Genomic DNA, 27,932 nt, shown 5'->3' on the forward strand with positions numbered 1-27,932 from the left:
CACAGACACCTGAGTTGTTTTCCAATAATATATCCAAAGAGGAAGAAATAAAAAATGAAAATGGTACAGCCAAAATACATATCAAAACTTCCATCCAATTTAAATCCCCTATAATCCTTTATATATTTTAAAAGAAATAAACTATACTGCTCAAAAAAATTAAGGGAACACTTCAATCATACACTGGATCGGTACTCTGCCACTGTTTGGTTCTGAGCCCAAGTAAAACTTTTGAGGCGAGTGTTTTATTTTGCAAGAACTGTCAGACATACTGTGAATGTAGTTTGAGAATGGAGAAAAGGGTGGAAGGTTTCCAAAAATGTGTTTTAACAATTGTGGAAAACTGTAAGCATTCCTTTAATTTTTTGAGCAGTATATTTAAGCCTCACAGAGACACATACATTTAAAGAAAACATAAAACACATCATTATAGCATAGTGGTCCAGATTTGAATGCATTACTCTTTTGGCCACTTACAGGAATAAAATAACATTGAATTGCTTCTTATGGTCCTCTGGCTGTGTATTTAAATCATTTCCTAAAAAAATGAGTTTGTACACACAGTCCTGCTCTATGGACAGATGCGCTGAAACATCAACAACTGTTCTCGCCTAAATCACCACTTTTACAGTGATCCAGGAAGTCCTTTTTCCCTTTAAAGGGCATTTTCCAAGGTGTACATCCAGACATGTTAATGACCACTTCTGTTCAGATTTATGGAGTTGTCTAACCTGACTCTCGCCAGATGAATTTCGTTCCGCTTAGCTCCGCCTAGCTTCACTCACATCCATCTGGGACCTCTTCCGTTGAGAGTGATTTCTGCACCAGATTTTATGGTAGAGCCAATCAGGACGCAGGGTGGGAGTTTCATAGATGTGACATAGCGTAGAAGCGACTGTGAGACTGTTATCAGCGTCACGGGTTGGCTTCGATGTGAGTGGTTGAAGTAGCACGTCAATAGATGACGGACAAGTGGCTTATCCAATCATATGCAAGCATTTTTTGATTAGGCCCAGCCTTCTGAAGCAACACTTCAATGGATTGATCCCAGATGGATGAGTGGAGCTAGGTGGAACGAAATTCATCTGGCGAGAGTCAGGTTAGGAGTTGCCTACTTCACATCCATAAGAAGTTCCATTTTTGAGATGCATCAGAATGTGTTTATACAACAACATGTACATAATCAAATGCATCTCAGATCACCTGGGCAAGTGGTTTGAGTGATTGAATCACAGTGTGTCCTTTGCGGCTGGGGTGGTTTGATTCCCAAAACCGCCACTGCAAGTGTGTGTCGCTTTGGATAAAAGAGTCTGCTGAATATCAGTCAACTTTAACTTTGGTCCTTGTTTACACTTGTATTAGCGCTGTCCACTTATGATGTGATGGCCAAACACACATTTTAAAAATGAAAACAAAGTAAAAGGGGACCGAGTGTGGGGAGGTGAGGTGCATGAGCAGCACTTCCACCAGTGCCCTACAGGGGGCAGCAGCCGCACTGGCTCTCTGTCTCCACAAGGTGTCAGTACATATCCATGGATTGTTGGGGTCAGTACATTCTCCTTATATCTTTCTCTCTGTCTCTCTCTCTCTCTCTCTCTCTCTCTCTCTCTCTCTCTCTTATATACACACACACACACACACACACACAATCTGAATCAGAGAGTATGGGGACTGTCATCTTTCAACCACTCCCATTCCCTCATCATCTGATGGAACAGGAGACACACACACACACACACACACACACACACACACACACACAGACGAACACACACACCACACAAATCCACACACACAAACACACACAGCAGCAAACAGAAGGAGAAAATTATTAAATCTGATGTTCATTGTAAATTTGTATGTGTATTATTCACAAAGAATGTTTATTTGTTTCTACATGTGGACCTACCTGCAGGTCCTGCTCTGTTTCCTGAATGGCCTCCTGCAACAGACTCTGCAGGCGACTCTCAAAGGTCCTGCTCTCCTCAATCATGACAAGAGACTCCTCACTGGGAACACATCACACACATCACACACACACCACACACACACACACATATACACACACACACACACACGCAAGAGAGAGAATTAATAAAATCTTGTGATTGACTAGTTAATAAGTTACTTTTTAAATTAAGCACAACCAAAGTGGAGAGATTGATAGCTGATGTTATTTGGCAGATTACACATTACCAATTGCACACGCGCACACACACACACACACACACACAGGGAGACTCACGGCTGGGGTAGCGTGGTGAGGCTGCTGGGGAGGGGGGGTCTGTGTGGGAGTAGAGGGGGGGCCAAGGGTGTCCGAGCTCCATTAGGACTACCACTGACAGGACTGCGCACTTTACTCTGCCCACACACACACACACGCACACATACACACAAACACACACACATACACACACACGCAAAATACTGTACACACACACATACTGTACAAACAAACACAAACACACAAACAGACAGCAAGATAATCTTTGAAGCACAGGTTAGGATTGTCCACTTCATGATGCAGATACTGTGAGACTCAGTTGGTGTGTCTTTGCATGTTCTCCTGGTCTCTCATCTCATGTTCCCCCGACACCCTCTTCTGTTCCCTTCATCACACTCACAGCACCTGACTTCCCTTATTATCAGATACATGCCTGATGGAAGCTCTAATGTGACAGCATTTCACAGAGGCTGTAAATATTAAAGAGATTACAATATTTATCCAAATCCTGAGAATGAACAAAAGGTGTAAAATAAGTCGCTTTATCTAACATCAATGGCATTGCAATGCATCAGGTTTATGTTAAACTGTTGATGATTCTGTAGGGATAGAGTGTTAAACTGTAATCAAATATGACATCTCTTCAGGTTGTCTGTCTAATGATATTTTGAAAACTGATGAAGAGAAAGAAGTGCAAAAAACATTCAGCATTGGTTCATCACCAGGAGCAATATACAGGTTTGTCTATAATTTCACACTGTAGAACCTGCTGTTCAGTTAGTCATGTTTTGGCCAGACCCCTGTGTGGAGGTCACACAATGACCCTTTGTGTGGGGGATCAGAAGTGGATTTCCATACCAACCCCACATTCATAACTCCTCGCTGTCTGTCTGTCTGTCTTTCTGTCTGTTCTGTCTGTCTGTCTGTGTACCTCCCTGTCTCTATGCTACGGCTTGTCACTCTTTATTACATATAATCATATGCTCCATTTTGTTTAGTTTTGTTTTCATCTTGTGAACCGGGATAAGGGCACTCGGAGCTCCTTCAACCTTACTTTTTTTGTAAACCCATTTTATGAATAAAAATAAAGTTGTCCTTTATATGAATAAAAATAAAGTTGTTATTATGACCGCCGCGCAGCGTGTGTGTGTGTGTGTGTGTGTGTGTGTGCGCGTGCATGCTTGTGTGTGTGCCTGCGTATGTGCCTGTGCAAGCGTACATATGTCTACTGTGTGAGTATGTGTCATACGTATGATTACTGTGAATGTATGTGTGTGTGTGTGTATCTGTTTGTGCACATGTGTGTACATAAAATGTGTTAACATGACCCCTGGAGGCAAACATACGGAAAAAAATGGTCATCCTAGTCCCTACAGTTCTCAAGATATTCACAGAGAACTGTGTCTGCCCTACCCTCCTTTCGGGGGTCCAGTCCAGCGGGGGGGCTACAGATCAAAACGAAAAACGACGGTTCCATGCTATCCATGTGATGTGGGGTTACATGCCCACCAAGTTTTGTGTACCCCGGTCTTTCAGTGTCCCGGGAATCCTTGTTGGTGTACGTCACTAAATGTACACATACATTATTTTATTGTAAGGCCCCCCATGAACGAAAGTACACAAAACGTGGCATGCATACGGAGGGTGTCATAATGATCCTACACTTTTAATATCGTGCAGTTTTGACCTTGTCAGCCAGAGATATTGTGATGAAAACACCTAATTTTTTGCTTTTTAATTTTTAACTAGGTGGCGCTATACATGAAATAAGTGGTAATGGGATGGGTTGACATGCCCCCTTAAGACCAACAAACATAAAAAAGGTGGACCTCCTAGGCCCTACGGTTCTCGAGATATTCACAGAAAACTGTCTCCGGCCACCTACAGGCCAGTTGGTGTATAGTAACATAAATTAATTTATTGTGTGGCCCCCCCATGAACGGAATTCCACGAAACTTGGCGTGCATTCAGAGGGTGTCATAATGATCCTACACTTCCAATTTCGTGCAGTTTTGACTAAGTTAGGTCACAGATACCTGCGATTACAACACCTCATTTTTACTTTTTTGTGTTTAACTAGGTGGCGCTATACATGAAATGAGTGGTTATGGAATGGGTTGACATGGCCCCTTGAGATCAACATACAAAAAAAAAATGGTCCTCCTAAACCCATAGCCTACAGCTAGCACTGTATAACCCTACGTTTTCGAGATATTCCCAGAAAACTGTGTCTGCCCTACCCTCCTTTCGGGGGGTCCAGTCCAGCGGGGGGGCTACAGATCAAAACGAAAAACAATGGTTCCATGCTATCCTTGTGGGGTTACATGCCCACCAAGTTTCGTGTACCCCGGTCTTTCAGTGTCCCGGGACTCATTGACGGAAATTTGGGCATGCGAAAAAGAAAAAAAAAAAAAAAAAAATCTGACTAAACCTATATGAGCGCCGCTTCGCTGCGCGGCGGTCATAATAAAAAAACAAAAAATCGTATACGCCAAAATATATATCAAAACTTCCATCCATTTCCTAAGTATAAGTATAATACTCTTTTGATCCCGTGAGGGAAATTTGGTCTCTGCATTTATCCCAATCCGTGAATTAGTGAAACACACTCAGCACACAGTGAGGTGAAGCACACACTAATCCGGGCGCCGTGAGCTGCTTGCAACAACAGCGGCGCTCAGGGAGCAGTGAGGGGTTAGGTGCCTTGCTCAAGGGCACTTCAGCCGTGCCTACTGGTCGGGGTTCCAACTGGCAACCCTCCGGTTACAAGTCTGAAGCGCTAACAGGCCACGGCTGCCCCAGTAGGCCATTCTTCCTTACATTTAAATCCCCTATAATCCTTTATATATTTAAAAAAAACTCTTTCAGCCTCACAGAGATGCATGCATTTAAAGAAAGCATATATCCTTATAGCATATTAAAGGAGTTGTCCACATTTGAATGCATTACACTTTAAGTCAGATTTAACTAATTGCATTTTTGACATCTATTCTCACAGCAATAGAACAGAATAAAGGTCAGTTTCCGAGGTGTACATTCGGAGATGTGACTGACCACTGTTAAGATTTATGAAGGTGCCTACCTCACATCCATAAGAAGTTTAATTTTGGGATGCATCAGACGTGTTTATACAACAAAATATACATAACTAAATGTGTCTCAGATCACCTGGGCAAGTGGTTTGAGTGACTGAATCTCAATGTGTCTTGGTCCTTTGCAGCCGTGGTGGAGAAGTGGCAACGTCACCGACTGACAAATCAGCCAACCCAGGTTTGATTCCCCAATCCACCATTGCAACTGTGTGTCGCTTTGGATAAAGGAGTCTGCTAAATATCAGCTCAACTTTGGTCCTTGTTTATACTTGCATTAGCGCTGTCTACTTATGATGAGATGGCCAAACACACATTTTAAAAATGAAAACAAAGTAAAAGGTTTCCGAGTGTGGAGAGGTGCAGGAGCAGCACGTCCACCAGTGGCCTACAGGGGGCTGCAGACGCACTGGTGCTCTGTCTCCACAAGGTGGCACTAGAGATCCATGGATTGTTGGGGTCAGTACATTCTCCTTATCTCTTTCTCTCTGTCTCTCTCTCTCTTACACTTACACACACACACACACACACACACACACAATCTGAATCAGAGAGTATGGGGATTGTCATCTTTCAGCCACTCCCATTCCCTCATCATCTGATAGAACAGGAGACAGACACATAAGACATGCACAAAAGCACACACAAGCACACACACACACACACACACACACACACATACACACACACACACAGCAGAAGCAGACAGAAGGAGAAAATAATCTGATGTTCATTGTGCTTCTTTCAGAAGAATGTTTATATATTTGTTTCCTGAATGGCCTCCTGCAACTCACTCTGCAGGCTACTCTCCATGGCATATCCCCTAACATTTCCCCTTTCTGTGATAAATGTAAACAGCAAACAGGGACTCTTACACATCAGTTTGTTGATTCTATGGTAATTGTTGTAAGTTAATTCTCTTCTCTTTCTGATTCTGTTTCTAAGGCTTTTTACAAAACTATTGCACCTGACCCAATCCTTGCCATCTTTGGTTCAGTGGTGTTTAATCCCAACATCACAAACTATGAAGGGCAAGCCATGTCCCTCTGTACACTGTTGGCCAGGCGCCTCATCTTGCAACAGTGGAAATCAGAGATCAGCCCTCTACTCCAGCAGTGGCTTAGAGAGTTAGGCTACATACGGGAAGACTCCACTATACAATTTCTAACAAGGAAAGAATCTTCCAAAAGCAACCTCTGCTGGTCAAATGGACAGAAGCGTGTGAGACAAATAATGCCTGGGGTGAGTGTACAGCTTTTCTCTTTCTTTTTCCTGATTTTTTTCTGTGCACTATGTGGACTGTCATTATTTTATTTTTTCTCGGGTCGGGTCGGGTGTGGCAAAAGCTTTTTTGGCTTTTCTTGTTCTGTTGCTGAAAATTTCAGAAAACCCCGAGAGAAAGCTTTTGTACTGTATTGTTATACTGTATAACCGCAATGATTCCTTCAATAAATACATTTAATAAAAATGTTTTATTCCCAACACTACAGCATGGCACAGAAACCAGATATGGTGCTGGTGCTCCAAGCTGGTGATGGAGCCGGTGCACTGCTACACTCGCGCCCAGGAGCTGGTGCTGCGCCAGAACTCCACCTGGAACACCGCCTTCCTGCTGTTCTACTTCGCCACCAAGCTGGTGATGGAGCCGGTGCACTGCTACACCCGCGCCCAGGAGCTGGTGCTGCGCCAGAACGCCACCTGGAACACCGCCTTCCTGCTGTTCTACTTCGCCACCAAGCTGGTGATGGAGCCGGTGCACTGCTACACCCGCGCCCAGGAGCTGGTGCTGCGCCAGAACGCCACCTGGAACACCGCCTTCCTCATGTTCTACTTCTCCACCAAGCTGGTGATGGAGCCGGTGCACTGCTACACCCGCGCCCAGGAGCTGGTGCTGCGCCAGAACGCCACCTGGAACACCGCCTTCCTCATGTTCTACTTCTCCACCAAGCTGGTGATGGAGCCGGTGCACTGCTACACCCGCGCCCAGGAGCTGGTGCTGCGCCACGTGCGGCCCACCGTGCTGCTCATCCCCGTCTGCGGCCTGGCCTTCTGCTGCCCCCTGCTGGCCAGCATGGCCACCAGCAGCCACAACGCCACCTGGGTGACGGACTGCGGCTCGGTGCTGTCGGTGGACGTGTCCGGCTACACGTACGTGGTGCTGTACCTGGTCTTCTGCGACGTGCTGCCCGGGGTCATCGTCACCAAATAAAGGGACATACAGTGTGAGGAGGGACTGTATTGGGCATGTAATAAAGCTGACATCATACGATGAGAACACAATAAAATCATATTTCATATTTCATTTTGGGATTGGGGAGAAAGACCTCTGATTTCTCAGACTTGTGTATGAATATTTACATCCCGAATACACTTCTTTTGGAGCTCAGGAGCTCAACTGTAACTATGACATCTGTCTGGCTCAATCACCAGTTTAGTAGGTTTTCATTTTTAAAAACAAATGCTGATGCCCACAACTTCTCCAGACCACAAAACTGGCACCTACTTGACTGGGCATAACTGAGTCAGAATAAGAATGAAGAAGAGGACTTTCCACTTGCTACTTATCAGCACTGATGTGTGGGCTGACACACACTCACAAGACAAGCAGTGGGGGGCAAACAGATGTTAATAACCCTAATGAAAATCAAAGAAAGAAGAAATGTATAATGACATTTGTATTTTTAGTTATTTGATGTAAATCTGTCATAAATCTGCCTACATGTCTGTCTTTTTCCTGGAATGGGCGATGCTGATACTGAGCATTTCCTTTACGCGTGCAGATTCACTGGAGTCGACTTGGAGGGAAATACGTTTTATTATAGCATACCTTACAGAGCATTCATGGCATTAAACTAATCAATACACTACAACATATACAAACAAACAAATAATTCATATAAACTCAGTTTGTATATGGCTGGCTTCTACAGTAAAGTTAATTTTCTTACTCATTCCTGTGCAGACTTTGAGGTCTCATCAATTGTTTCATAATTACACATTATCTCCACTAGATGGCCTTATTACAGCTGATATCCACTTATAAACATATGCTGTCTTGCAGTCTACCCCATGCACTTCATTGGTTCTGAATTGGTGGGTTTACATCATTGTTGGTTAATGTTTCCCGGTTCCCAATGGGCTTACTATGTTTTCAATTAGCTAGTTTGAGAAAACAATATTTGGAGTTTAATTTCCTTTTAAATCTGTGATGTTTTCTTATTTTCTTATCCACGAGAAACACGAAATTAAAGCAATAAGGTAGGCATAGCCTACAGCTAGCACTGTATAATACGCAGGTCACAACATGTATGCAGCTTGTCATGTTATTCTTCATGATTAACAAAAGTGGGCTGGCACTTTGACACCGATCTGCGCGCAACAAGGAAGCTGGGTGAACAACGGGGAAAAACGAAAGTGAAAGAGAAGTGTTGCTCACTAGCTTCTTGTTGAATCGTGTTCGTTAGCACTTAAGTAAAATGGCAGAGGCAATGTCAAATAACGAGGACCTTTTAATGTGTCCGATTTGTTTGGATCTGCTGAAGGATCCGGTGACTCTTCATTGTGGACACAACTACTGTATGGGCTGCATTAAGGGTTGCTGGGATCAGGAAGATCAGAAGGTTAGACCAGGCGTTTATAGCTGCCCACAATGCAGACAGACATTCGCTCCGAGACCCGTTTTAAACAAAAATAATGTTGTCGCAGAGCTTGTGGAACAACTAAGGAAGACCAGAATGCACGCTGCCCCTCCTGCTCTATCTACTGCTGGACCTGGAGATGTGGAGTGTGATATCTGCACTGGGAGAAAACTCAAAGCTGCGAAGTCCTGTCTGGATTGTCTGTTGTCTTACTGTCAAACTCATTTCAAAGCTCACAATAAACTTAATCCTGGAAGAAACCACTCAGTGGTTGATTCCACAGGCCATCTACAGGAGAGGATCTGCTCCCGTCATAAGAAGGTTTTTGAAATATTTTGTCGTACTGATCAGATTTGTATCTGCTACCTGTGCACGATGGACGAACATAAAGGCCATGACACAGTCACAGCTGCTGCAGAATGGGAAAACAAACAGGTGAGTACTGGAGCTACACTTGTGTCTTCGTTGTATTTGAAAGGTCTGATACTCATATACAGTAGACTAATGTCTTTGGACAGTTACAAGAACATTATACATTACTTCTTAAATTCTACTGATTTCGACTGACTCTCTTAGTTATTAGAAAAGACATGAACCAGGGAATCATAACAGGTGCAAAGTGAAATGTTTTTCAGGCTCTGAGCCAGCTTGACTTGTGTTTAATGCACAATGCCAGAGGTCCTTCTGAAAACAAATTAATAGAGCATAGCACTGTTCTCAGATGTTTTCTGTTGCAGAAATGGCACTTCCTGTTAATCAGATGCGCTATATATAAGTATATATACTCTTTTGATCCCGTGAGGGAAATTTATGTATGACTTGTAATGATTCTATGTGTTTTTTTAACAATTTAACTGTTTTTTTTTATATTTACTATTAATTGATTTTGTTCACAAAGCACATCGAATTTCCCATGTGTAGGCTATTAGATATAATATAATTAGATAATATTAGATATAATATAAATGAACTTGCCTTAAGTATGTCTGCCTTTTTATCAACAGAAGCAGTTGGGGCAGACCCAGAGGAGATTCCAGCAGAGAATCCAGGAGAGAGAGAAGGAGCTGCAGCAGCTGAGGAAGGCTGTGGAGACTCTCAAGGTGAGTACTGACCACAGAAAAGACAAACTGCTAATTGATTAAGGTTTCAGCTCTCTAATATAATTTATAATTGTTATGGCAGCTGTGTTGATGTGCTATAACCAGATCATAGGTATAACGTTATTTTGGCACAACAAACAGTAGGCCACGGGGGCAGCACGGGGGCTAGGGCTTCGGACTTGTAACCGGAGGACTGCCGGTTCGAACCCCGACCAGTAAGAACGGCTGAAGTGCCCTTGAACAAGGCACCTAACCCCTCACTGCTCCCCGAGCGCCGCTGTAGCAGGCAGCTCATTGCGTCGGGATTAGTGTGTGTTTCACCTCACTGTGTGTTCACTGTGTGCTGTTTGTGTTTCACTAAGTCACGGATTGGGATAAATGCAGAGACTAAATTTCCCTCACGGGATCAAAAGAGTATATATAATTATACTTACTTGTTTACAAACTCCCTTTTTATCCCATTGCTTAATGATAGTCATGATGAATTCATGATGAATAATTAGCACACATCCAAAGAAAACTATTAGTATACTAGTATTGTTCTATTACATATTAGTAAGTACAATACATAATGTAATATTAATGCTGAATCGTGGGGAGTGAGAAGAGTCTATTAGCAGTAATACATTGTAATTCCACCCTCGGTTCCACCCAGACTGTGCCCAGTGAGTAACTGTGCCTCTGCTGCCATCTCTACAGCACACAAAGAACCACTGACACCATGAAACACTTTCAGCTTCACCTCCCTCTGTGTGTCTCCTGCCCTCCTCTTTGTGTGTCTCCTAACAGAGCTCTGCACAGACAGCAGTGGAGGACAGTGAGAGGATCTTTACTGAGATGATCCGCTCCATTGAGAGAAGGCGCACTGAGGTGACACAGCTGATCAGAGCTCAGGAGAAGGCTGAGGTGAGTCGGGCTGAAGGACTCCTGAAGAAACTGGAGCAGGAGATTGCTGAGCTGAAGAGGAGAGATGCTGAACTGGAGCAGCTTTCACACACAGAGGATCACATTAATTTCCTCAAGGTGACAGCATTAATTGCATTTAAATGAAATGCATTTCCTAAATGTGAAATTACATAATGATTAGATGTATATATAGATAAAATATGACGCTCAATCCTGCAATCTTTGTGTTTGTGTTTGTTTATGTGTGCGTGTGTGTGTGTTTGTGTGTGTGTGTGTGGAGGGGGGGGGGGGGGGGGGGGGGAATGGTGTGTGTGTGTGTATAGTACATTTCAACATCAGCATCTCAATTTGTAAACATCTCCTACGGGCAAACCTTCACTCAACACCACCATCTACATCTACAAAACTTGGCCCTCCCCCTGAGGCTGTCAGGGTGATCATACACATCACATTTGGAGCAGTTCAGGACATCTCAGCTGAAGATGGTGGTTGTTAAAGAGCCATGTTTTTGCATTTTCATTTTTACTGGGGAGTGCAACATCACAAATGAGTTATGGGCTAGGTTGATGTGGGCCCTTAAGACTAGCATACCACAAACATTTAGTTATCTCTGGTGCAACGGGGTGGGTAGTTATTAAACGAAAAACTGCATTTTCGGCTTTCGGGGGGCCAGCACAGGGACGGAGTGGCCCCTGGGGACCAAACGCTTATTTTCCGTGAAAGTATAGGTTGTTTCATGCCCACCAAATCTCAGTGCCTCGGTGTTTTGGTGTCTCAGGAATCATGGACCAACAATTCTGAGACTCTAGAGGTGGTCATTGGTCATAATAACAACAATCAACAATCAACATCAATCCTGCAATCTTTGTGTTTGTGTTTGTTTATGTGTGCGTGTGTTTGTGTTTGTGTGTGTGTGTGTGGAGGGGGGGGGGGGGGGGGGAATGGTGTGTGTGTGTGTATAGTACATTTCAACATCAGCATCTCAATTTGTAAACATCTCCTACGGGCAAACCTTCACTCAACACCACCATCTACATCTACAAAACTTGGCCCTCCCCCTGAGGCTGTCAGGGTGATCATACACATCACATTTGGAGCAGTTCAGGACATCTCAGCTGAAGATGGTGGTTGTTAAAGAGCCATGTTTTTGCATTTTCATTTTTACTGGGGAGTGCAACATCACAAATGAGTTATGGGCTAGGTTGATGTGGGCCCTTAAGACTAGCATACCACAAACATTTAGTTATCTCTGGTGCAACGGGGTGGGTAGTTATTAAACGAAAAACTGCATTTTCGGCTTTCGGGGGGCCAGCACAGGGACGGAGTGGCCCCTGGGGACCAAACGCTTATTTTCCGTGAAAGTATAGGTTGTTTCATGCCCACCAAATCTCAGTGCCTCGGTGTTTTGGTGTCTCAGGAATCATGGACCAACAATTCTGAGACTCTAGAGGTGGTCATTGGTCATAATAACAACAATTCCTATGACAGAGAGAATTCAGTTGATATATATTTCTGTGCAAAGACATTGGTGTGTAACAATAACTGTATGTGTGTTGTGTAATGTGTGATAAGGATTGTATTGCTTTACATGCAGTAGGTATAGTATGTAACATGCACACATACTTAAACACATGAATGCACAATTACCAACACACTAAACAGACTGATTTAACCCAAATCAGATTTAACCCAAAACAGATTTAACTGATTTAACCCATTATGTCTGCAGCCTTTGGGGAAGCAGCCCTGACTCTAACCTGACTCTCACCTTGTGGTTCTCTCTGCAGAATGTTGTGTCAGTCACTGCTGCTCCTTGCAGACCAGTTTCAACCAGCATGAGCTTCAGCCAAAGTTTCTCTTTTGAGACTGTGAAGGAATCTGTCTCTGCAGTGAAGATGCAGCTGGAAGAGAAACTAGAAGGCATCTTCAAGCAGGAAGTAGCCAAGATATCTGCAGCAGGTTGGCCAACCATCTAGATTTGACACACAATCATGCACTACTTTTACAAGACACTGTTCTGTCCGAATTGTTATGGATTCATTTTGACTGTCTCTGTCTCTCAACAGTGACACATATCCAGATCATCCAGTCTTTAGAATGTGAGTCTGTCATTAAATTACATTCCATTCTTTAGCTGAAATATAACTTCCTTTCAGAGCTAACAGGCCTCAGGCAGGCCTGTTACAAATGCTAAAAGGAAACATTTCTAGAAAAGAGCTGGAGTACACATGAAGATAATATATGCAAATCAAGATGTGTGTTGGTTTGTTCTGTAGATCCTGGGTGAATGAGTGTCTCTGTGTTGGTTCACAGATTATGATCCTGAACTCCCAGTCAGAAGAACAGACAGTAAGGAGGAACTGCCACCATACAGTAAGTCTTTAATGATTGATTCTAATAGCCTCTAAGCCTTTACATCTGTGGTTTAGTAAAGGAATAACAGTTTCATGAAAATATTTTCATCTTTCATATATTTTCTCAGCTGCCAAAACTTAGAGGCATGGGGGTGTTGCTGGTGCTCCCTATAAGAAACTAAGGCCCATCATATATTATGGGTAAACATGCCGTAAGAGGCATGAGGGTAAGACTTGTATGAAGGATTTAGGAGAAAAAAGGCAAATGCACTTAGATCTTCAAATGTATCTATAACAACAGACAGAAGCACAAGCTGATGGAGATCAGAGGTAGATTCACCTTAAAATTGACTCCAAACCAGTAGATTACACCCATTACGTATGCAATTGTCTTGTACTAAGGAACTGATTGAGGTGGGTTAGAACTGAAGGTCCTCTAAACATGCCCTTACCCTCCTAATGAAGATGAGGTCCTCTAAACATGCCCTTACCCTCCTAATGAAGATGAGGGAGTCTTGAGTGAGGATATCTCCATAGTAGGCTACTTGTCAGTGGGGGGTTGTAGGCCTTTAATATTTAAACAGCTGGAGACTTACTTATCTTGCCTTCCCTCATTTCCTGTTATAAGTTGTTAGGTATATGAGTTGTTTGGTCCAGCACTCTGAGAAACTACAAAAATAATTGATTGAAGCCTGCTCCTATACCTGTAGTGATATTCATGCTGTTGTGTTGGTCATGGCTGACAGTGTCACGATTCATTAATTAGGCGAAAAGACTTACAAATGCTTACTTGTGTTATTTACCCAGATGATTTTGATCATTCAGTTTAATAATACATGTATAGGACCCATTTGCTCTGCAGTTTGTTGGATTAAGGAATTAATTCAAATGGTTCCATTAAAATTAATCATCATTTAGCTGACACTCTTATCCAGAGAGACTCACAGTGAACTAACTACAGGAGCTACTGAAGCAACTTGGGGTTAGGTGCCCTGCTCAGAGGCACAATGGTGGCAGCCCCTGGGATCAAACTCACAACCTTTAGGTGTTCCATTTGGAAGCCCAGCCGCCCCCACATCTGAAGGTCTTCTGAACCTGCTCTTCCCATCCTGATGAAGATCAGTGCTGCTTGAATGAGTGCATCTCCATCTTCACTTTGGTTCAAGTTTGGTTAGTTATAATGCATTTCTTCTTTCTCAGTGTCTGATGTCCAGGCTGTTTTTACTGAGCCAGTAACCAGAGACGAGTTCTTAAAGTGTAAGTGAGACAAACATGTACACACACAGTCATCCATCCAAGTATTTGTCGAATCACACACATACCCTCCCCCACACACATACACACACATAAACTCACAAACATAACACAACACACACTTTTAATCTTTTTGAAAACAGACACTCTCACATGTACACTTGACAGGCCCTCTCACATGTACACTTCAGAACATATCCATTATACAAAAGATGTACACAATCACATCAAGTACACACACACACACACACACCTAAATACACACACTTTTAATAATTTTACTGACAGCTGACACACATTGTACACTGTACATAGTACACTGAGATACTGACATACATTCACATGTACACATGCATGCGACCATTCATACAAAAATGTGCACACACACAGCAATGCACAGTTTTGACATTTTTAATAGGGACATTTAGCCTGGGTTTTCCCATGCTGCCTTGCGCGCGATTTAATTCACGCTGCTAGGCAGCCTGGATACCATGGAGCAAATTTTCGCCTCAGTTAGGGGACCAATCACAGAACGGAGGGAGGGCAGCAAGACGATGACGACACACCGAAGCCGTTATGAGCTACGTACAGACGCATTTGATAGACATTCGTAGCGCCCAATAAACGGCTCTGGGCATTCGTAAACCACGTTTCAAATACGAGAAAATGAATGCCTAGTTCCCAGACCCACGTCTCAATTGAGATGAGGGTATGACGTTAGCCAGGCTAAGGGACATTAGAAATCTAAAAAATAAATCAAATCTACATAATTCACAATACTTCACAAACAACACACACAAAACACACACTGAAACACTGAAACATACACACACTTTTTTTTTCAACACTCATACTTCTTTTAATCTTTTGAATACAGACAGTGAAACATACTCACAGGTACACTTACAGTACACACAGTCATTCATACAAAATTGTACAGAATCACACACACACACACACGCACACACACACACACACACACACACACACAGTAGTCTAAGTGTGTCCTGTTCTCTCTTCTCCTCCATCAGACTCCTGTCACTTCACACTGGATCCAAACACAGCACACAGAAACCTCCATCTGTCTGAGGGGAACAGGAGGGTGGAGAGGAGAGCTGAGCTCCAGTCATATGCTGATCATCCAGGGAGATTTGATAGGTGGCAACAGGTGCTGTGTGGAGAGGGTGTGTCTGGACGCTGCTACTGGGAGGTGGAGTGGAGTGGGCATGTTTTTATAGGAGTCTCATATAAAAGCATCAGCAGGAAAGGAGGTGGTGCTGAGTGTGGGTTTGGATGTAATGATCAGTCCTGGAGTCTGTACTCCTACAGCTCCAGCACCTCTTTCAAGCACAATAATAAAGAGACTAAACTCCCTCTAGTGGCCAGCTCCAGAATAGGAGTGTATGTGGATCACAGGGCAGGAACTCTGGCCTTCTACAGCATCTCTGACACAATGACCCTCCTGCACAGAGTCCAGACCACATTCACTCACACACTCTTCCCTGGGTTTAGATGTTACGGTACTGGACCATCAGTGAAGCTGTTGTGATCCCAAACCATGTAGGCCCAATCCCCCACACTCTACAATGGGTTTTGTATAGTATGTACTAGATCAGTGTTTCCTAAACTTTTTTTCTGGGGACCCACTTTTTAAAAATGACAGACCATCGCGACCCATTTCACCACCAATATTGTTTTAGGCCACAGGTTCTCCAACTTTTCTATGCCTTCCCCAACTATACATTGCTATAGCCTAGGATCTAGATAGATAGATCCTGCTTTGAACACGGTTGTGTTGCATTTTGAGCACCATCAGCGTGAAAAGTTAGAAATGACTACTGAAAAGATTGGGGAAATTCTCTGATGTTGCGCAGTCGTCATTCGTCAGCATAGTAAGCTGTTCCTGTATTTCTAAAAAAAATGTTGTAGGCTACGTCGCGTTGCAGACAAATGGGTCCATAACACTGTGGACGTCAATTCCGATGTAAACAGCAAATAACTCAAGTCGTTATATTGTATTGTTGTATTATATTATATTGTATAGTCGTTATATCAGAACAAGAGGCTTTTGCGCAATAGCCGGAAGAATGCACCTTTACTTTGGAGTTAGCGAGGTAGAAAACGAGAGGAATAGTGTTTAAAATGTCCATTTAAATTGTAGCCTAATATAATGCACTGTTGTGCATTTTTAATCAGAAATAAGAATGTGAGGAGGTTGCTACCTTTAAAGATGGCATCTAAAATCGAAACTATCTACATGCAAATGTAATGGCATTATGTCCAGTCTATGAATGTCTGCTTTAGTTGACAGCATGGTCACTAGATTTTAATCGGTAAAGTTATCTGTGGTATCTGATGTTATCTGTTAATGTTCGTGCAAATAGGCGGATTCATGTCCCTTGTAGTTTGCAACTGCGAGGTACATGGCAGGCGCCCCACAGTACGGTTTCATTTTGAGAGGTAGATATCCATGCTCTGGCACCCCCTCTGCGATGCGTTCGTCCCCCAGTTTCATGCGCCAGTTTCATGAGCTTTTATGACAAAACCGTGACTGTGGTAGTTAACAAACTACATCCTAATAGAAAACTGTTAGCTTTCCTGGTATCAAATGACAAATGGTATCAGTTAGGCTTATAACACAACATACATTGTGCTGGCGACCCAAATAAAATCTCCTGTGACCCACCCGTGGGTCGCGACCCAGACTTTGGGAAACACTGTACTAGATCATCAGTGAAGCTGTTGTGACTCACACCATATACAGCAGGACAGGATTGTAAAGACCCCAGACACATATACACATCCACACAAACACCCATAAACACATTACATTTCATCAGCACACATATAAGCCACCACTCATATGTAAGGATCTGGCAGCTGCCTCTCAGCTGCCTGAGATTATGTGTTCTTGGGGAAAACAAAAGACCAAAGCTACTCCCTAATCTCTGAAATTAAATTAAATTAATAAATGAAAAAAAAAAAACACACATGATCTTTTTTACAAGTTGTTGAAGTACAGAATTTGCTTATCATAGGACATGTGGAAATCACAACAAGAAAGATCATATGATGAGATGTGAAAACAATACATTTTGCAGTCTAAGTCTATGAGAAAGAAAACATCAGGGAATACAAGTGTATAGTTTACAGTCTATGGTAATGTACCCTACCATCTCCATAGAATGTTGTCAAACAGAACACTCTAGAACAATCTGTCTGATTCTGAACCCAGATCAGAATATTGAACACATTTGTGTTCTGTGGGAGAGCAAAGACTCACCCTGAGTGGCTGCATGTGTGCAATGAAGCTGATGTGTGTGTCTAAACGTATGTGATGTTGGTGGCAGGGGTACACGTGTAGGTGATAATGAAAATAAATAATTATGCAGATTTATATTGGTGATGATGTATCGTGTCATTTGTCTTGTCCGGCAGGTTTCAAATTAACATTCATAAACTATTTTGGGAAAGTAACATTCTAGCAAATATATTTCTATATATTTTTTTAAAATATATATTTTCTGAAGGACATTCATATCTATTAGGCTAGGACTTTTATGTGTTCTTGATATTTTAACCTAAACTGCATTGCTTAATGGCTCATACCCAGTAGGCATCCAGGGAGGCATATCTCCAGTGGATAAAAGAAGGTGTACAGGGCATCCTAAATGCACCCGAGCGAGCGACTGTTGTGTCTCTGTGTGGGTGAGCAGGAGCCCATTAGATGTGTATAATCACATTACTCATAACAATTATTATGACCGCCGCGCAGCGAAGCGGCGGTCATATAGGTTTAGTCAGATTTTTTTTTTTTTTTTCGCATGTCCAAATTTCCGTCAATGATTCCCGGGACACTGAAAGACCGGGGCAGACGAAACTTGGTGGGCATGTAACCCCATATGGATAGCATGGAACCATCGTTTTTCATATTGATCTGTAGCCCCCCCGCTGGACTGCACCCCCCGAAAGGAGGGTAGGGCAGACACAGTTTTCTGTGAATATCTCGAGAACCGTAAGGTTTAGGAGGACCATTTTTTTTTGTATGTTGATCTCAAGGGGCCATGTCAACCCATTCCATAACCACTCATTTCATGTATAGCGCCACCTAGTTAAACACAAAAAAGTAAAAATGAGGTGTTGTAATCGCAGGTATCTGTGACCTAACATAGTCAAAACTGCACGAAATTGGAAGTGTAGGATCATTATGACACCCTCTGAATGCACGCTAATTTTCGTGGAATTCCGTTCATGGGGGGCCACACAATAAATTCATTTATGTTACTATACACCAACTGGCCTGTAGGTGGCCGGAGACAGTTTTCTGTGAATATCTCGAGAACCGTAGGGCCTAGGAGGTCCACCTTTTTTTTGTATGTTGGTCTTAAGGGGGCATGTCAACCCGTCCCATTACCACTTATTTCATGTATAGCGCCACCTAGTTAAAAATTAAAAAGCAAAAAATTAGGTGTTTTCATCACAATATCTCTGGCTGACATGGTCAAAACTGCACAAAATTGAAAGTGTAGGATCATTATGACACCCTCCGAATGCATGCCACGTTTTGTGAACTTTCGTTCATGGGGGGCCTTACAATAAAATAATTGATGTGTACATTTAGTGACCGTACACCAACAAGGATTCCCGGGACACTGAAAGACCGGGGTACACGAAACTTGGTGGGCATGTAACCCCACAAGGATAGCATGGAACCGTCGTTTTTCGTTTTGATCTGTAGCCCCCCCGCTGTACTGGACCCCCCGAAAGGAGGGTAGGGCAGACACAGTTTTCTGTGAATATCTTGAGAACCGTAGGGCCTAGGATGACCAATTTTTTCCGTATGTTTGCCTCCAGGGGTCATGTTAACCCATTCCATGTGCACACATGTGCATAAGCAGATACACACGCACACACATACATTCACAGTAATCATACGTATGACACATACTCACACAGTAGACATATGTACGCATGCATGCAGATGCATAAACACACATACGCAGGCACACACACAAGCACGCACGCACACACACACACACACACACACACACACACCCACACACATAAACATAAACGTGTACACGCACACATGCACACAATTCAAGAATTTCTCAGAATTATGAACAGGCAAGATGGGGGTGGGGTTGTATAAAATGAATTTTACATGTGAAATCTATGAACTAATCATGTTTTGGTACTTGTTGTCTAGCAGATACCAGTGAGAATTGAGTGTGGCTAATGCAATTTAGTGAGACAGTTAGAATCATATAGGCCTTTCAGCGTGATTTATTTTTGTGGAAAAAATGTGCTGGACTGGGCGGTGGTCATATTTTGTACCGCTCTGCGGTACATCTAGTTTTACATCATTCTACTATCAGTCACATCACAATCGTTTAACAGCCCACAGACACCTGAGTTGTTTTCCAATAATATATCCAAAGAGGAAGAAATAAAAAATGAAAATGGTACAGCCAAAATACATATCAAAACTTCCATCCATTTCTTAAATTTAAATCCCCTATAATCCTTTATATATTTTAAAAGAAATAAACTATTTAAGCCTCACAGAGACACATACATTTAAAGAAACCATACAACACATCATTATAGCATATGAAAGAGTGGTCCAGATTCGAATGCATTACTCTTTTTGCATTTACATTGACATGTATTCATTAGGCGGACGGGTTTATCCAAAGCCACTTACAGCAATAAAATAACATTGAATTAATCATTTCATAAAAAAAAGATGCGCTGAAACATCAACAATTGTTGTCGCCTAAATCACCACTTTTACAGTGATCCAGGAAGTCCTTTTTCCCTTGCATTTCCCAAGGTGTACATCCGGACATGTTAAGGACCACTTCTGTTCAGATTTATGGAGTTGCCTACCTCACATCCATAACAAGTTCCATTTTGGGATGCATCAGAATGTGTTTATACAACAAAATGTACATAATCAAATGTGTCTCAGATCACCTGGGCAAGTGGTTTGTGTGATTGAATCACAGTGTGTCTTGGTCCTTTGCGGCTGGGAGGATTCCCAAACCCGCCACTGCAAGTGTGTGTCACTTTGGATAAAAGAGTCTGCTGAATATCAGTCAACTTTAACTTTGGTCCTGTTTACGGTTGTATTAGCACTGTCCACTTATGATGAGATGGCCAAACACACATTTTAAAAAGGGGTCCGAGTGTGGAGAAGTGAGGTACAGGAGCAACACTTCCACTAGTGGCCTACAGGGGGCAGCAGCCGCACTGGCGCTCTGTCTCCACAAGGTGGCAATACAGATCCATGGATTGTTGGTTAGTACATTCTCCTTATCTCATTCTCTCTCTCTCTCACACACACATGTGCACACACACACACACACACACACACTCTAAATCAGAGAGTATGGGGATTGTCATCTTTCAGCCACTCCCATTCCCTCATCATCTGATGGAACAGGAGACACAGACACATAAGATATGCATGCACGCACACACAAGCACACACACACACACACACACACACACGCACACACACACACACACGCACGCACACACACACACACACACACACACACACACACACAAGCACACACACACACACACACACGCACGCACATACACACACACAAGCACGCACACAAACAGCAGACATAAGGAGAAAATGATTAAATGTGATGTCCATTGTGCCTCTCTCAGAAGAATGTTTGTTTGTTTCTACATGTGGAGCTACCTGCAGGTCCTGCTCTGTTTCCTGAATGGCCTCCTGCAACAGACTCTGCAGGCGACTCTCAAAGGTCCTGCTCTCCTCAATCATGACAAGAGACTCCTCACTCCTCACCCTATATAACGCAGCCCAGCCCACAATCGGCTCCCTTAAAAACATCAGCTTTGATGAAGAAAGTCTCATACGAAGAAGAAGAATGGAAGTCACCAGGATTACTCCAGCCACCGCCCCGGTGGTCCCGGTGAGGAAATGTACAGCTTGCCCTGGTTGGATTTTGGACCTGCATGTCCAGAGCTCCATCTGCCCTGGAGCGAAACACGCTGGAGACACGCTGGCTCCCCAGCCAGGCTGCGGGATGAGTGCAGCTCTCTCCCTTCTAGACAGACGGGAGGTGGCTGCGCACTTTGATGCTGAAGTCCCTCTGGAGCATGCAGGCGCTCAGTGAGGTACTGGAGGAAGTCTCTGAGGCTGACGTGCTGGAGCTTGAGTGACACTCTCCTCTCTCTACGCTTCCAGACTGGGATCCCCCGGAGCTGAAGGAGGATTACCCAGCGGCTTTGGAGTTTTTATCTCTGATCTACAACTGAAGGAGGATTACCCAGCGGTTTTGGAGTTGGTATCCATCCTCTCTGGTCTACAGCAGAAGGAGGATTACCTAGCGGTTTTGGAGTTGGTATCCATCATCTCTGGTCTACAGCTGAAGGAAGATTACCCAACGGTTTTGGAGTTGGTGGCCATCCACTCTGGTCTACAGCTGAAGGAGGATTACCCAGCGGTTTTGGAGTTGGTATCCATCCTCTCTGGTCTACAGCTGAAGGAAGATTACCCAGCGGTTTTGGAGTTGGTATCCATCCTCTCTGGTCTACAGTTGCCCCAAGCTACTCCCCAGCTGGCCAGTGACCCACACAAGCCAATGGAGTTTGGAGCTTATGCGAAGGCTCACCCCTCAACACCATCTGTGGTGGCCCCAGTGTTTCCTGTCTTCCAGGAGTTTGTGCAGAGTTCCTGGACGGCCCCAGCCAAAGCCTCCCTCCCAGCAGTTTGTTTCCTCCCTGCAGAGCCATTGCAGGCTGGTTGGAGGGATTTGTGAACAGCGCACCTCCAGTAGACAGCCAGCTGACTATTCAGCTGCAGCTGGACACGACCTCGGGACCTCTTCTGCCCAGACGTGAGCAGGACGCTTAGATGGATGATAAAATGTTTGTGGGCAGCGCCCAGGCGGCGTCTACCTTGAACATTGTGGGCCTAACTGGCAATGCGTTGGCTGAACTCTTCCTCTTCCATGCCCGTCAAGATGGGGGAGTGGCTTGGCAGGTCTAAGACAACTCCATCACACACTACCTACATAGCACCATCTTACTGCAAATACACACCCACTCCCCCCCCCACACACAGAGACAACTCCATCACACTCTGCCTACACAGCACTGTCTTACTGCAAACAAAGACACACACACACACACACTCCATCACACAATGCACTGCCTACACAGCATCACCTTACTGCAACTGCAAACACACACACACACACAGAGAGAGAAAGAGAGAGAGACAACTCCATCACACGCTACTTATTTCACTTTTACCATATTTCTCATACATCTCAGACTTGCACAGTGAAGATATACAGTAGAGATCAATCAAAAAGCAGAGCACTTAAGAAGACATGAGAGGACTTGAACCCTGAGAGGAATGCTGGGGCATTTGCTGGTAAAGGTCTGTAGTGGGCAGCATACCATATAAAGGCATTTGTTTGTTCTTACCAGACAGCAAGAGAATCATTGAAGCACATATTAGGATTGTCCACTTCATGATGCAGATACTCAGAGGCTCAGCTGGTGTGTCATTGCATGTTCTCCTGATCAGCATGACGAGCAGTCTGGTCTGAACTTCAGCATGACCAGCAGTCTGGTCTGAACTTCATTTGTGAGGTATTTCAGCTTTTCACCATGTATGCTGAGCAAACAGGGGCATCTAGATCAGATACCTTTGCCATTGCACTTCCCAAATATAATGATACCCTTATTCACTGTCTAACCTGTTTTCTGTTGGCAACTGCAGAACCAAGGTCTATTCATTGCTTTGTCTGTTATATTTATAAATTTAGCCAATGTTTACAGCTACATGAATGAATAGCAAATGATATTGTAGAAATTAATCCAACTGAGCCTGAGGTTGTCTGATGTTGAGGACAACGGCAGGCTGAGACTGTTCACACACAAACATCTCTGGAGCCCATGCTGAAACACACACACACACACATCTGGAGCCCATGCTGAAACACACACACACACATCTGAAGCCCATGCTGAAACGCACACACGCACACACACACACACACACACACACACACAAACATCTCTGGAGCCCATGCTGAAACACACACACACACACACACACACACACAAACATCTCTGGAGACCATGCTGAAACACACACACATCTGGAGCCCATGCTGAAACACACACACACATCTGGAGCCCATGCTGAAACACACACACATCTCTGGAGCCCATGCTGAAACACACACACACATCTGGAGCCCATGCTGAAACACACACACACATCTCTGGAGCCCATGCTGAAACACACACACACACATCTCTGGAGCCCATGCTGAAACACACACACACACATCTGGAGCCCATGCTGAAACACACACACGCATCTCTGCAGCCCATGCTGAAACACACACACACATCTGGAGCCCATGCTGAAACACACACACACATCTCTGGAGCCCATGCTAAAACACACACACACACACACACACTCACACATCTGGAGCCCATGCTGAAACACACACACACACATCTCTGGAGCCCATGCTGAAACACACACACACACACACACACATCTGGAGCCCATGCTGAAACACACACACACACACACACACACACACACACACACACACACACACACATCTGGAGCCCATGCTGAAACACAAACACACATCTGGAGCCCATGCTGAAACACACACACACATACACACATCTGGAGCCCATGCTGAAACACACACACATCTCTGGAGCCCATGCTGAAACACACACACACACACACATCTGGAGCCCATGCTGAAACACACACACACACATCTGGAGCCCATGCTGAAACACACACAAACACACACATAGACATCTGGAGCCCATGCTGAAACACACACACATCTCTGGAACCCATGCTGAAACACACACACACATACACATCCCATGCTGAAACACACACACACACACACACACACATCTGGAGCCCATGCTGAAACACACACACATCTGGAGGCCATGCTGAAACACACACACACATCTGGAGGCCATGCTGAAACACATCTCCACACCTCACACCAGCCTCTTGTGTTGAGTCCAGTGTTGAGTCCCCTCTGACCTTCCGCTCTCTTCTCTTGTTCCCCCGACACCCTCTTCTGTTCCCTTCATCACACTCACAGCACCTGACTTCCCTTATTATCAGATACATGCCTGATGGAAGCTCTAATGTGACAGCATTTCACAGAGAGTGTACAGTATATATTAAAGAGACTACAATATTTATCCAAATCCTGAGAATGAACAAAAGGGGTAAAATAAATCGCTTTGTCTAACATCAATGGCATTGCAATGCAGCAGGGCTATGTGAAACTGTTGATGATTGTGTATAAGTGCTCTGGAGTGTGTTAAAGTGTGATCAAATATGACATCTCTTCAGGTTGTCTGTCTAATGATATTCTCAAAACTGATGAAGAGAAAGAAGTGCAAAAACATTCAGCATTGGTTCACCACCAGGAGCAATACACAGGTTTGTCTATAATTTCACACTGTAGAACCTGTTGTTCAGTTAGTCATGTTTTGGCCAGACCCCTGTGTTGGGATTGTCTTCATGCACATAACTACCAATAGGTAATTGGCATTTTACTGTAATTTACTGTGTCAGTGATGAAACTTGCTATCCATGAGTCAGGACATGTTCTGGTGTTTGAATCATTTAATCAAATTTCTTTCATATGGAATAACTGATAAGCAATAATGTCTAAATAAATATTGTGTACATCCTTTGTTGTCCACTGTCCCAAGTCTCACCAGCCGTCTGCACACCTGGAAGTAGACGTACAGTAGTAGACCAGAGGGTCCAGCATGCTGTTGCGGTAGGTGAGGGTCAGCATGCTGTTGAGGTAGGTGAGGGTCCAAAGTGCTGTTGCGGTAGGTGAGGGTCAGTGTGCTGTTGAAGACCGCGCTTACCACCTCCACGGCTTTGCTCATCCTGTGTGACCACACCCTAACCCAGATCAGTGCTTGGGCCACGTTGCTGGGCAGGAAGCAGGTGACCAAAAACACCGGTGAACGTGATTTGTTCAAGTAACAGTTGTTCCTGGACCAACATTCTAAAGACGGTCCTGGACCAACAACTCTTTAACCAATCACAGCCTTGTGATGTCATCAATGTGAGTCTTCTGCTTCTCCCATTGCCATTTTGAAATTTCCCTCCAGAAACAACCAGTGGATCACCAACTTGTATCTCAATAAAAGTAGGTCCTTGCATATTTTTTGTGTAAAATAGTTGTAAAATAAAGTAATTCCGAGTGGAATCTGAATATATGCACCTTAGATTTTTTTTATCTTCGTTTTAGTTGACTTGGTTCCATATTTGTCTAATGTTAGCTGCCAGGCTAGGGACCATACATTTACTGCAATACATTAGCTTCCTAATAGGTAATTCAGTGGCTATGCATCTTTTAAATAACTTATTTCGAAGGGATACAGTAGTTGAAGTAGCTTTGAAGCTCATTTAGCAATCTTGGTGCCGCTGTTATTATGTTAGAGGCTAGGCTAGGGAACATACATTTATGCTACAAAATTAGCTTGCTAAAAGGTAGGTGCAGCATGCAACTATGTGAAGTGCCAAGCCGGTGTTATGTTAGTTAACTTGCTAAGGAGCACACTTTTGGACTACTAATGTAGCTTGGTAATAGGCTAAAGCAGTAGCTTTTGTTTGTACATGGTCCTGGAGCGACGTTGCCATGTTGGTCTTGGACCATCTTTACAATGTTGGTCCAGGACCCACATTGTCATGTTTGTCCAGGACCGGCTTTACAATGTTGGTCCAGGACCCACATTGTCATGTTTGTCCAGGACCGTCTTTACAATGTTGGTCCAGGACCCACATTGTCGTGTTTGTCCAGGACTGTCATTACAATGTTGATCCAGGACCCACATTGTCATGTTTGTCCAGGACCGTCATTACAATGTTGGTCCAGGACCCACATTGTCATGTTTGTCCAGGACCGACATTGTCATGTTTGTCCAGGACCGTCATTACAATGTTGGTCCAGGACCGTCATTACAACGTTGGTCCAGGACCGACTTTACAATGTTGTCTTTACAATGTTGGTCCAGGACCGTCTTTACAATGTTGGTCAGGGACCGTCTTTAGAATTTTGGTCCAGCACCGTTTTTACAATGTTAATCCTGGACCAACATCGCCATGTTGATCCTGGACCAACATTGTAAAGACGGTCCTGGACCAAAATGGTGGTCACTCCTGGAAGATGTACAACAAACAAAAGTGACTGCTTTAGCCTATTACCAAGAAGAGACCCAATAGTTGATATAGCTTTGAAGCTCATTTAGCAATCTTGTTGCCATGGTAATTAGTGCTAATGTTAGCTGCTAGGCTAGGTAAAATACTAAAATAGCTTGCTATTAGGCAATACAGATCTGTCAGTTATTGTTAGACTGATTTTTTTTCTTCCTACATTTCTGAGAAACTTGCCATGTTTAAACCTTTATACAATAAGCTGCAAAATATTATTTCTGCTTTGTTTATTCCAGCTCCATCATAGGGAAGTTTGTCCAGGTCCATCACAGTGAAGCTGGTTCAGGTCCATCATAAGGAAGCTGGTCCAGGTTAATCACAGGGAAGTTGGTCCAGGTCCATCATAAGGAAGTTGACCCAGGTTCATCACAGTGAAGCTGGTCCAGGTCAATCGCAGGGATGTTGGTCCAGGCTCATCATAAGAAAGTTGGTCCAGATCCATCACAGGGAAGCTGGGCCAGGTCCATCATAAGAAATAGCACTCTGCAGTCTGCACACACTCTGCTCTGGTCTGGACCCAAATGAATGGTCAATAGCCTTGTGCAATGGCAGCAACGTCTGCTACACAAGCGATACATCACTGTTTCAATTTAATCTGTTTATACTATAATTTGGGGGTGGGACATGGAACAGCAGTTTAAGAAAGATAAGATTAGTAGGGGGTTGACTTTTGCCATGTTAAGCTATGGAGACTGATGGAGTGTGGGTCGGTAAGAGTAATTATTTGGAAAAATATATTGAATTATATTTTTGTCATATTTATCAATATATATTTTGTCAATATATATTTTTTGTATATATATTTTATATTATATTTTTAATTTTCTACAAGAGGCCAGACAACATCAGAGACTATGAAAACAGACTGCCCACTTGCACCAACACCGCAATATTTCCAGATGGAAATTATCCATGTGGGCACTGAGCACAGGACAATTTCACACACAAATGTCACTCCTTTAATCAATCTATAACAGGAAAAGAACTATGGGTTAAAAGAAAAATCACATGCAGCACTACTAATTAGGTATATTTGATCAAATGTCCCTGTGGGAAAGCATATATAGGA

At 43.5% G+C, this 27,932-nt stretch overlaps 1 protein-coding gene and 2 long non-coding RNA genes across 3 annotated transcripts in view; 1 reads left to right on the plus strand and 2 right to left on the minus strand.

Moving 5' to 3' along the window:
• Positions 1 to 1,685: 1,685 nt before the first annotated feature.
• On the minus strand, positions 1,686 to 2,327 carry LOC143106364 (uncharacterized). The gene is made up of 3 exons (XR_012983667.1): positions 2,246 to 2,327; positions 1,910 to 2,009; positions 1,686 to 1,706 (listed from the first exon to the last, which is right to left on the minus strand). It is a non-coding gene; the product is annotated as an uncharacterized LOC143106364 (long non-coding RNA).
• A 6,429-nt stretch (positions 2,328 to 8,756) lies between these two features.
• LOC143106494 (E3 ubiquitin/ISG15 ligase TRIM25-like) lies at positions 8,757 to 16,152 on the plus strand. Its single transcript, XM_076270775.1, has 7 exons — positions 8,757 to 9,386; positions 9,956 to 10,051; positions 10,841 to 11,074; positions 12,745 to 12,916; positions 13,271 to 13,330; positions 14,512 to 14,568; positions 15,597 to 16,152. Exons 1-7 carry the CDS (start codon positions 8,790 to 8,792, stop codon positions 16,112 to 16,114), a joined length of 1,734 nt encoding a protein of 577 aa, XP_076126890.1. The 5' UTR covers positions 8,757 to 8,789; the 3' UTR covers positions 16,115 to 16,152.
• Positions 16,153 to 20,948: 4,796 nt separating this feature from the next.
• The window catches only part of LOC143106365 (uncharacterized), an 87,104-nt gene continuing 80,120 nt past the window's right edge, over positions 20,949 to 27,932 (minus strand). Inside the window, exons 2-3 of the long non-coding RNA XR_012983668.1 lie at positions 21,287 to 21,386; positions 20,949 to 21,001 (exon numbers count right to left, since the gene is read on the minus strand). This is a non-coding gene — a long non-coding RNA (uncharacterized LOC143106365). The remainder of the gene's footprint in view (positions 21,002 to 21,286; positions 21,387 to 27,932) is intronic.

The sequence above is a fragment of the Alosa pseudoharengus genome, unplaced genomic scaffold, assembly GCF_046254945.1.
Source record: "Alosa pseudoharengus isolate Yale_2024_CS ecotype anadromous, Long Island Sound unplaced genomic scaffold, YU_APseudo_1.1 YU_APseudo_1.1_scf_6, whole genome shotgun sequence".
NCBI lineage: Eukaryota > Metazoa > Chordata > Actinopteri > Clupeiformes > Clupeidae > Alosa > Alosa pseudoharengus.

Excerpts from the sequence above, each read along its gene's own strand:
- LOC143106494 (XM_076270775.1), top strand. The coding sequence starts at position 8,790 with ATGGCAGAGGCAATGTCAAATAACGAGGACCTTTTAATGTGTCCGATT. Across the intron at positions 13,331-14,511 it reads GGAGGAACTGCCACCATACA|TGTCTGATGTCCAGGCTGTT; the intron begins GTAAGTCTTTAA and ends CTTCTTTCTCAG. Across the intron at positions 14,569-15,596 it reads CAGAGACGAGTTCTTAAAGT|ACTCCTGTCACTTCACACTG; the intron begins GTAAGTGAGACA and ends CTCCTCCATCAG.